The 12,114-nt window shown below is 34.9% G+C and overlaps 2 protein-coding genes across 2 annotated transcripts; both read left to right on the forward strand.

Moving 5' to 3' along the window:
- Positions 1-2,070: 2,070 nt before the first annotated feature.
- Positions 2,071-2,544, forward strand: LOC106323958 (uncharacterized protein At4g04775-like). The gene is made up of 2 exons (XM_013761996.1): positions 2,071-2,232; positions 2,305-2,544. Exons 1-2 carry the CDS (start codon positions 2,071-2,073, stop codon positions 2,542-2,544), a joined length of 402 nt encoding a protein of 133 aa, XP_013617450.1.
- An 8,407-nt stretch (positions 2,545-10,951) lies between these two features.
- LOC106326216 lies at positions 10,952-11,856 on the forward strand. Its single transcript, XM_013764238.1, has 2 exons — positions 10,952-11,184; positions 11,301-11,856. The coding sequence occupies exons 1-2, from the start codon at positions 11,110-11,112 to the stop codon at positions 11,787-11,789; spliced, it is 564 nt and encodes a 187-aa protein (XP_013619692.1). The 5' UTR covers positions 10,952-11,109; the 3' UTR covers positions 11,790-11,856.
- Positions 11,857-12,114: the final 258 nt, after the last annotated feature.

Raw genomic sequence — 12,114 nt, forward strand, 5'->3', positions numbered from 1 at the left:
GAGAGGTCGCTCCGGACTCGTTCTCGCGTTTCCGAGTGATCAAAACGCGAGCGACCTCCGCTCGTCGCTCTGGTAAGGTCGCTCTGATAGGGAGATCAGAGCGACTTGACGGTGTCGCTCCGGACTGGTCGCTCCGGTAAGGTGCTCGCCCAATAATCACTTTAAACACTTCTTTGGGACTCCAATTGCACCCAAATGTCTCCAAGAACTCCATGTGGTACTCCAATACCTGATAAGGACTCATGTATGCAAAATGCAACCTAAACATGGCTAAATCCTAATCTATATGATCAAAATGCACATGGGTGAATGGATAAAACATTAGAAATATGCAAGATATCAACTAGTCGAGGATCGGAAAGTTTGGATGGTCTGTTTATTAGGGAATTCAATAATCAACAACTGTATAATTGCATGTCGGGAATCAAAGTTGATTACAATTTGGAATTGAAGACTCGATTCGTAGTAATGGAAATTTTCTTATTCATTTGTGTATAAGGATCGGAAAGTGTGGATGGTCTGTCTGTTACTCAATTGGATAATCAATAACTGTATGATTGAATGTCAGGAATGAAAGGACGATTGAATCAAAGAAAGCTGATTACTATTTGGTTTTCAGAGAAACATCTAGAACTCTGAAACTTGGTTAGATTATACGGGCTGATTACTAAAAAAACTCTGTAACATGGTATAACGAAGTATAACTTTAGTGGTATAACTGTATAACCATGTATAACTTTAATGGTTTAATTTTTTTATATTACAGACAATATGTCTTTTTTCGACGAACATACACTTTGATTATGATGGACATTATTCGAAGGCTGGAGATGATTATGAATGGATTCCAACTGATGCTTGTTTGTATGCTATATCCTTTAAGACATCATAATTGGAGGAGATCACTTATTCATTGTTGAAGGAGAGGATATGCAGGAAGATTGGAATAGATCCTTTAACGAAGAAGCTCAATTTGGGTTACATTCCATTGGTAGTGGAACCTAAGAGACAATCATATATTTTGGATGATGAAGATGTGTTTATTTATCTAACATCAGTGGATAGAGAGCAAAGAAAAAGTATTTTGCATGTGGAAGACATCCAAGAATTGTAAATAGTTCAAATAACCGAGCAATTATCAAGAGTTGGAGAAAGCTCTTGTAGTAGGAATTATAGCGAGCGTGAGAGTGGATATGGAGAAGAAGAGAATGTAGGCACTAGTTTGGAACACGATGAACACCCCCAGAAGAAACAGAACAGGAGTAGGTTGTGAACCTTTTGATTTCAGTTTTGATGTAAAGTAGGTTGTAAGCCTTTCGCTTTCAGTTTTGATGTGAAGTAGGTTGTAAGCCTTTCGCTGTCAGTTTTGATGTTTTTATCGTATGGAAACACTGTGAGGTGAAATTTGTATTTGTGTGTTGTACAACCAAGTGAAACTTTTTTCCTTTACTGGTATAACTACGATAGGTAAACTGAGTAATATGATTGTAAATTCTAAACTTGTTAATAAGTCATGGAAGTAATAAGATAAGATGGTGATTATTATTAAAATTATGATTTAATCAGAATTATAAAAATTTAATTTCAATGCTTGTTAGCAATCATTTAGGAAATACAATGAGTTCTCATAGCTTTTTCGTTAATACTCACCTCGTTACATTTTAAAAATTTGCTACTGGTAGGAAATCAAGTTTATTTGTACATGATCGTATGAGAAATGAACCAAGGAAACATAATATAATTGGTATAACTATAAAATCAGTCATTCAAGTAGAGTATAACTAATATAAATGGAAATAATTAAAAAGTACAACTTTTATGTTTTCTGTAAAATTAAAAACCTGGTGAAACTTCGACCACGAAAATCCTAAAATAAAAATTTCCGCCCAGCTTTTCGAATTTTGAATTTCCCTCTTCCCAGTTTGATAAAACCCCAAAATCGTTTAATCGAAGTGTTAAAGAATTTTTTTTTTGGTTTTCCCCATTGGCTATCTTGTCCTTTCTCTCTCTTCCCTAATTTATCTCTCTCCCATTCGAACTCCCCCCAACCCCGAGAGAGAAATAGTGGAGATGTCTGCTTCATCTTCCACGACCAGTGGTCGTAGACGAGTACGAACTCCGGGAATACCTAGTAAGTGTTGGTGCGGGGTGGGCATCACCGAGCTCATCTCCAAAACAAATCAAAACCCATATCACCGGTATTATCGGTGTATCTATGCGGCATCACTAAGGGTACATCCGTTTAGCTTTAGTTATTGAAGGCTTACTCGTTCTTGTTTTAATGGTACGTTTAATCCGTTGTAGCTTGAGAACGACAATCACGTCTTCAAATGGGTTGATGAAGCTTTCACCGATGAGATACAACAGTTGGACAACCAAGTTCGAAAGCTAGAAGAAGAAGTTCAATTTCTCAAAGCAACAATAAGGAGTGAAAGTGAACTAAGTGAAGGTCCCAAAATAATGGAGCCCAAGATAAAGATATCAGGAGGTTGTGTTATTCTTGTTGTCGTTTTAGTTCTAGGAATTAAGATGTACAAGAAGTAATTCCTAAGAGACTTCCAGCTACTTTCTGTTTTTTCTAAGTTTTTTATAAGTTTCTCCTAAGTTATGCGAAGTTGGATAACTATGTAGTTTGATCTATCGAAAAAGTTTCTATAATTTTAACGATGTTAGACAATTGAGAAAGTGAAAGTAACACAAAGTCTGACCTATTTATACGAAAACGAATTTCAACTTTGTCTAAGTTTTACAAAGTTGGACAATTGATTAAGTGAAAACACAAACTTTTACCAGTTTATACGGACACGAATTTGTAGTTCATCTATTTTTTCGAAGTTGGAAAATTGAAAAAGGTAAAACCACGATGTTTCACCAGCATTTGACATAGTTTCACCAGCATTTAAACAAATTTTCACCAAGTTTAAGACACGTACAAAGATGGAGAATATTGAGAGCAACAAGATTTACAAAAGACCTACAGCCTCATATCGCTGAACATAAGGGTCACTGCTTAGTAGCGACTGCCTGAACTCCTCAACCTCCGGCAAACGCGGATCCAGCAAACGCGGATTGAACCTGAAGTCAGACAATCCACCCTCGGTCTCAAGCCATAGATTAGGAGGACCAAAATAACCTGTGTAAATGAGTTTAGTAAACGTTTTACTCAACTATCACATTTAAAACCAGACACATAAACTACAGTTACTCAAAAATTTGCAGACCCTCCACATCTTAAGGACCACAATCACCTGTCCACGACCCTTCATGTTTTCAAGACCATCCCGGAAGGCATAAGCATGAGCGCCAGTTGCCACACATTTTATCTGACTATCACTATTCAGATAAATTACAGTATAGATAAATTTTGCAGTATTGATAAATTTTGCTTTGATCATATGTTACTTTCTACTTACATGTTGTCCCTTATGTAAAACACCATCCTTGGACTTGCAGGGTCTTCGAAATGGGCTTCCGTGTTGAAGACCACTCCCATTGTATCTACCAGATAAGTGTTACGGTTTTCTTTGTTTCATAAATTTAGACAATCTAAATCACTTAGTTTCACTTACTTATACATAGTTATATTTTTAATACATTAAAGCTATACAAAGTTCTGAATCCAAGACATGTGAATATATTTTAATTCTAGTAGCATTCATACCTATGGGATAGTTTCGGTCCCTATGGTCCATGTGAGGGATTGCATGGATGTTCTTAAAGTCCATGAAAAGTCGATTGTTCAGAGGATCGATGATGTGGACTTGCGTATTGCTTGTAGCAGATAGATTGAACCGAGAGTTAGTTGCCTGGAAACCTGGATAGGAAAGGTTAACTTCTACTCGAAAGATTTCCACCTATTTTCCCTCTTGCTTCTATAGGCCTCAAAACCTATCAGAATTCCCATAAATGGTCATCTCCATCTTGGTTCCCTACATAAATAAAGTACAAGGATCAAGTTTTTATTTTTTACGGTTACATGCTACACTACAAAAAAAGTCTTCATTGATAGCAGATTGTTATAGCACGTTTTACTAAACTGCTATTGTAGATTAGTTAAAAATTTCCGAATTATATAATAGCCTTAGAAAAACGCTATGATAGACTGAAACCTAAAATAGCACTTAATTAATGCTATTTTAAAAATTAAGTGAGCGGGAGGATAAACCATTGATTCTGCCAATAGTTACCGGGAAAATTGACTTAAGCGCCAAAGATATTATTTAAGCGGTTTTAGTAATGCGATCGAAGACATATAATAGCATTTTTCTAACGTTAAGAAAAACTAATTGGACCCTAAACCTAAACATGATTCTAAAACAACCCTTAAAACTCTAATCTTATCATATTATAAGCTCAAATCTTAAAAATTAAACTCAAAATTTAATCTTCTTAATCTCAAACTATCATTTCCTAAATAAATCTATAATCAAACCCAAAATCATACCTGGAATGAAGTGGGTAAGTTGAACCCTAAACCTACTTTTAAACCCTAGAGGCCTAAATTCTTAACATAAACTTTAAACTCGAATATTTTCATACTATAATCTCAAATCTTAAATTTAAACTCAAAATTTAATATTCTCAATCTTAGTCTATAGATTTTCAATCAAACTCTATACTCTAAACTCTAATTTCAAACATAAACTTTACATCCACTAAAAATAAACTTCAAATCTAAATTCTTAAAATTAAAACACAGATTTAAAACATAATATTTCAATCTAATACTTTTCATATTTTAATCTAAAATCTTAATTGTAAACCCCATATCTCATACTCCAAACTTATATCTTAAACACTAATCTTTAAATGAATCTAACTAAATTCATAATAGCTTTTAATTATATAAATTAAATCATACCTACAAAATATATAAGCATTCATTAAGATTTAAAAACTTGAAACATAATCATTTAAAATCATTAACTTAATTCATATGATTTAAACTGCAAATTTAAAAACTCGTGTCGTTAAGCCTTCTACGACAAAAAATAATAAGGGAAATCTAACTTCTTTTGATCCTTGTTTTCTATTGGCGAGATAACGATGGTGTGGATCACTAATTTTAACCATCGATTATATTTTAATCAATGGACCAGATTGATTCTTGGTCTATTTGTTTCTCTCAATCTTATGCGACTTTTGCTTTCTTCTTCAATCGTTCATTTCTCTCACACACAACACAGATTCATCAATCAAGCTGTCCGCCTTCTGATTGTGCGACAGAGACCAAGAGAAGTGGTGGAACAGAGAGAGGAGATAGAGCTCGGAGATGCAGAGAAAGAAGAAGATGCGACGGTCGGTCTCGAACTCGCCCTCATGGTCACCGGTCTCTAGCTCGTTCCAGTCTCACCAGCACCACCACCGACGCGCTCGTCACCACCACTACTCCCTTCGATTCTATCGCACTCTTCACCACCACCACATTCCTATATATATATATATATATATATATATATATATCTTTTTAATCTGATTTGTTTTGGTGAATCTGACTTGTTTTGTTCCAATTTCTGTAGATTAACCTCCATTCTTCGTTGATGGGACAATGATTGAAGACCTTCACGGTGGTGGAAGAAGACCTTGACGGGACAGTGGTTGAAGACTTTGACGGTGGAAGAAGAAGAGGAAGCTATGGCGGCTGGACTCTTATTTTTTTAGGTTTAGGTTTTTTTAGATTTGGTTTAGTGTAAACCAAGTTGGGGAAATTGTGCTGGTTTGACTTTAGTGTTTAATTTTGGTTTGTTTTGTAAACCAAAATTTATTTGTAAACCCATTTTAATTTATAAATAAAATTTATTTTATTTTTAATTATAAGAAAATGTCTGTTTTATTTCAATTATTTTATTTTTATTTAAAATTATTATTGGTTTACTGTAGAAAAGACCTATCATAGAACGAAAATAGTGCTATAGCTAAAGTTAATAACAACGTTTAAGTATTGCTATGTATCTGCATATTTTGTAGCATTCACAAAATGCTATTATAGGAAGGGTATCTATGATTGCTGCCGTATACATAGCATTTATGAATTTGCTATCAAACATCTAATATAGCATATTTCCAAGGCTAACAATGTACATATTTCTTGTAGTGCTATTAGAAACTCGAGAGATGATGATTTAACACGTACCTCTTCATCTGCTAGGACATATTTATAGAAAGGCCCACTGCTGGTAACATATGAATAGAAAGGGTTGATCCTGTGTATTTTGACTCTGAAACGCCAAGACGTGATCTTGGGGTTATAAGAAACTTCAGAAAGTTTATTGTAGTGTGTCATCTTGTTTGTTGAGAGAGGAGATGATGAATCCTTTCTTTGCTTTTCATTTTGGTGAATTTTGCAAGAGAAATGTTATATCCGGACTGAAGAAGACGATTTAACTTATTGTGGTGGAGTTTAAATGCAATGGTAATGATGATTGTAGGAATCCCTGATTGTAGACGGTGTAGTGTTGTGGCGTTGAAATGCAAGTGTAATTATTATTATAAGAGACTTTTCATTCGAGACATGCAGTTATTTCGCAGAGTCCATTATTATCATTAATTATAGGTTTTTCCCAAAGTAAATACTAACATTTACATTTATTATCTCCTATACTGCTAGTTTCTGTCATTAAATATATCCACTAAGTATAATAAGTTTTGGATACTGATCATTTCTATCAAAATATAACAAGATACTATCTAAATTTCGTTAGGTTTTACATAGTTTCAAATATTTATACAATCTAAATTGTTACGTTTTTCTTAGTTTCTTAAATTTAGACAATCTAAATAACTCATTTTCACTTACTTATACATAGTTATAAATCTAAATAAATTAAAGTTATACAAATTTCCAAATTCCAAACATGCAACTGTTGCAGTCAGAAGGCGTGTGAGAGAAGTCTTGCTTTCTCGGAGAGTCAATCAAATCACCCTTAAATGGACACGCTGATGTTTGAATCATTAATTACAGGTTTTTTCCCAAACTAAGTACTAACATTTACATTTATTATCTCCTATACTGCTTGTTCCCGACATTAAATATACCCACTAAGTATAATAAGTTTTGGATACCGATCATTTCTATCAAAATATAACAAGACACTATCTAAATTTCGTTAAGTTTTACATAGTTTCAAATATTTATACAATCTAATTGTTACATTTTTCTTAGTTTCATAAATTTAGACAATCAAAATAACTCAGTTTCACTTACTTATACATAGTTATAAATCTTAATAAATTAAAGCTATACAAACTTCCAGTTCCAATACCAAGAGATGCGACTGTAGGAGAGAGAAGTCGTGTCTTCTGAACTCGTGTCTCGTCGCGCTGTCTCCCCTTAAATGGAAGAGTTGTCTCCCCTTAAATGGAAGAGTTACAACTTGTAGAATAGTTGGGGTAATAAGTCGAGAATTAAATAACATCAAATAAAGTTACAAAATATTAGTATTTTCATTTATTAAATAACATGAAATAAAGTTACAAAATATCTCATTTTCTTAACGTTTTACATAGTTTCATATATTGAGACAATCAAAATTTTAAAATTGTGCTTAGTTTCATGAATTTAGATAATCTAAATCAGGTACTTTCACTTACTTATACACAGTTATATATCTTTATCGATTAGAGTTTTTCATAGTTTCAAATCCAACCCATGCGCACTGAGAAGTGATGTCTTCTGAACTAGTGTCTTCTCGGGGCGTCTATCAAATCACCCTTAAGTGGGGTAATAAATACTCAGTTTATACTTTTCTCTACATGTTAGTTGAACTTCCATACTACGTGTATGTCGGTTAGAGGATCATCCCCATTATAAAAGGGGTTTTCACCTTCTCCAAATAAGTAAAACGAAAATCTCTCCATTTACTTGATTAAACAAAAATCTCTCCATTTCGAAAAGTAACTTGGCTTCTCTCCCTCCTTCCATGTTTCATAAAATTCTCTCAAAGGTAGCAACAAGCCATCTTCGGAACTTCGGTAGTGTAAGAATTGCTTTCTCCCAGTTCAATCAAATTGGCAGAGAAGAATACTTCTACCGATCTGAAGATCTCTTTAACTTGAATGACTGGATTGATGAGGCTAATGCTTTAAGGACATGCAGGCTTAGGTGCTACCAAACCGGTAATCTAGAGGCCATCTACATGCGAGGTATGTATGAGTTCTTCGTCTTCCATTTACTTGATGAAGGAAGGTAAAAAATCCGTCTTGCTGGTGAGAGAGGATTGCTGTGGGCCAAGCATGTAGATGGAATGCTGAACTTAGCGTTTAGTGTTGATCCTAGAGGATTTGTTCACAACTATCCTAGCTTTAGTCGTGAATTTGTTGATCGGATGAATTACATGATCACGACTTCGGTATCCTCAGGCCATTAGGGTTACGAAAAACCTGAGGTGTTTATGTCTCTACTGGAAAGAATAAATCCCAACGTCTCACATGATTGTTGGTGCTCCGTAGTAATAGAACCGGTGTTTGTAGTCTCCTTAGATGGATCTAGAACACTGTGGACATGCAATCGTTGTTTCTGGCAATGTGCAGCTTGAGACTTCTGCAATGATATTCACTTGACCGCTGGCTACTGGCCAATTGAAGATTAGTTGTGTGTTTATGAGTTATGGCATGTACTTTTTATTTACTTTTACTACGTTTATGTAAAATACATTTCATATAATATAATGTCTCTAGTTTTTCTCTATAAATTAATATTTATTTATTATTAACAACACTGTCTCCATAAAAGAACATAATGCAAATGTAAAAAATACAATCAAAACTAGTTGAACTTTGTAAATCAAAAAGTGCGACTTAGTTGAATTTAGAAAAACTTTTTGGTGCAAGGAAAATTCCTTCAATTTCAGAATGTTCTAATTTAAACTTTCCTAATTCTGATGATGATATCATTTCATCTTACGGCTCTATACCCCAAAAAGGCCATCATTGGGGCAAACAATGCAATAGCTTCGGTTAGAGCAAAGCCCAAAATGGCATAACCAAATGATTGTTTAGCCAATGATGGATTTCGCGCCACAGAATGGATCAAAGAACTGAAGACGTTTCCAATACCGATAGCAGCTCCCGCTGAAGCAATTGTAGCAGCTCCGGCACCTATTGATTTTGCACAAACTTTGTAATTGATACAGTTTATATTAGTCCCAGTCTTATACGCTGTACAGTTACACCAAGATTTACAATTACACCAACTCGTACAAAGTTGTCGAAAGTTATGAAAAAAGAGATCCAAATTTTATTGATCGGGTCTGGATGGTCCGGGAAATGGTCCTGGTTGGGTTGTAAATACGCAAAACTCTGTTGGTTCCGTGGTCTTTTAATAATTTTTCGGATTTAATTAAAGATTTATCTATTTTCTAATCCGGGCAGCTTCGGACAGGAGTATCCGAGAATTTTTTTTTTCTGGACAGGAGTACTGGAGCAATTGATTCATGAGATCTTTCGTTGGACATCTTTACATATAAAAAGGATTGAGCCTTTTCCTTTTATATACATACAAGAATCGTCGCCAAACCTTATCTTTCTCGTGACCCTCTCATCAATTTTAGAAAAGTATGCACGATTTTCAGTCATGTAGTTACTACCTCCATTGTCTAAGTACCACATATTGTCTATATGTGAGTGCGTTTCAAACTTGCTTGGTGTTATGTTCTCTTCATTGAGGTACACCACCTCATGCATCATTATCAGCTTCTTGTGTATTTGCATCATCATTCTCATGCGTTTCTTGGAGCTTAAGTAACCTACTGGGACAGTTGAACGTATAATGCCCTATTTTGTCACATAAATAGCACACCATTTTGGATTTATCCTTTCCTTGTCTGTAACTCGAGTTTTGTTGGCTGCCGTAGCGTCCATGCCCCCTTCCTCTGTTAAGAAAACGTCCACCTTGGTTTCTACCTCTTCCCGAATTGTAACTTTCTTGATACGGTGATGAGTCCATGTTAGCCTCATAAGTTTTCCTTGATACCTGTTTATCCTCATCACAAATCATTTCCTCATAAGATTTCAATATTCCTACAATATCCTCAAAACGCGTTGTATTAAAGTCAAGAATTTGTTCAAGAGCAGCAATAATATATGTATGTATATTTATCTTTCGTAGTAGACTATTAAAAAATTTCTTAACGAGCTTTGATTCTTCAATATTCTCTCCCAATGTTTCTGATTTCGTGGATAACTCCAAAAGTTCACTAACAAAATCATCAATCATGTCAGTTTCTTTCATCTTCATTCTATCAATATTGGTCATAAAGATTTGTTGCATGGCGTCTTTTACTCTATTAGCTTCTACATGTCTTGCTTTTATTGCTTCCAAAACTGCTTTTGAGGTTTTGAGGTTTCTGACTTATAATATTAGTAACTCTGTATGGATTGAAAAAGGAGAGCACTAGCCAGATCATTCTTATCTTCATCATATGTTCCTGGCTTCATGATGTTCAATACTACTAACTAAACGTTATGTACTATGAGAGTCAGAGTAGCCCTCAAGGTGCATAAGGTATGGGAAACTATACTCCTAAATATACAAAGTAATCTTAATCCTCTTACAACCAATAATTCAATAGGATTATGATAACTTATTACTCAAGCTATCTTTTAAGCTTAAGTCAACAACGCACGCATCAAAGTGGTCCTCCGAGGTTAATGTAGGCTATGTAGCCCACTCTTTTTTTTCTTTTTCTTTTGTCTCTTGTTCCTATTGTTAACGGTTTACAATGATCATGTAAGAAAAAGATAGAAGCTTTCGTTGTTGTAGATGTTTGGTGGAAGAAATTTGGGTCCTTTGGTTACTGTTGCTTTCATACATTAATTAAACTCTGAAGAAGACTTATACTTAATTGTGTTTATTATTGGCCACAGCTCTCTCAAAGATTTAACCTTTGCCCACAATTAGGTTACAAAACCCATCATTAGAGTTAATTGAATAAATGTAGGTCGCGAAACAAAAAAAGAATCTTGAAATTCGTTACAGCCAAAAAAAATAGACAAGATTCATTAAATTCGATAAGCTTTGCTTATTTCTATTCAACAAGTAAAGAGAAGACAGGAACAGAGCTCTCTTCAAACAATCAGACAAGAAACAAAAAATTGATAAAGCTTTGCTTCATGACTTCTTATGGCCACTCAATAGCTGGCCTTGGTCTTCCTTATGAGCTCAGTAACGCCGATATCATCATCAAGGTAACTTATTCATTTCGTGTGGGTTCGTGTAAAGTTACCATCTTTGATTCGCATATTTCGTTCTGAACCTTGTTGGTTCTTGTCTGATTGTGTTAATTGTTAATGTATTGATGCAGAAGAGCCAGTCTTATCTTGTGAAACACGGAACCATCTCCATGAAGAGGAAAACTAAAGAGAGAGACCTCTACAAAAGGAACCATCTCCATGCTTACGAGAGCCTTTTGTCTTTAATGATAGGCAATGATCATCAACACAAACAAACAACAATACAGAGATCAAGCAGAGAGATATCAGAGATTCTTACTCAGTTTTCTATCACCGCCGCTGGAGCTGGAATCGCTGTGCTGTTCTCAGTTGTCTATAGGCTTGCTTCAAGGCGTGTACCCTTTTGCGCAAACAAGTTTGTAGACACTGGACTTGGTTTCAGTTTGGTATTACTGTCATGGGCTGTAAATATACTCAGAGAGGTGATTAGGAAAGCAAACAAGCAACGCTCAAGTTTGAAGGGAGATGAAATCATAAAGAATGTGGAGAGAGGCATCAAGGAAGTTTACTTCAGAGCTGCCACTGTAATCATAGTGTTTACACTTAGGTTTGCTTGTTGAGTTGCTCACAAGTTTTGTAAGAATCTCTTCCATTGATTTTATGAAAAGAAAATATCATCTCTGATTATTTTAGCTAAATAAAATAGAAATTTGGAATATTTCAATATCAAAAATAATAAACAATGCAGTGAGAATATGAAGTGTCTCTTTTTAAGGTTTTCACAGTCTCTCTTTGTTATTTGATCTAAATAGTTGAAATATGAAGGGTCGGAGCTTGCGAGCAGCGACTAGCAAGGCTAAGGCCAGCCTCTCTAAATGGCTATAGCGGGTTTCCGCATCCAGGAGAGCCTTGGTTACGTAATAGATTGGTAGCTTGTGAACACTG

Source organism: Brassica oleracea, chromosome C2 (genome assembly GCF_000695525.1).
Source record: "Brassica oleracea var. oleracea cultivar TO1000 chromosome C2, BOL, whole genome shotgun sequence".
In the NCBI taxonomy this organism is placed as follows: Eukaryota; Viridiplantae; Streptophyta; class Magnoliopsida; order Brassicales; family Brassicaceae; genus Brassica; species Brassica oleracea.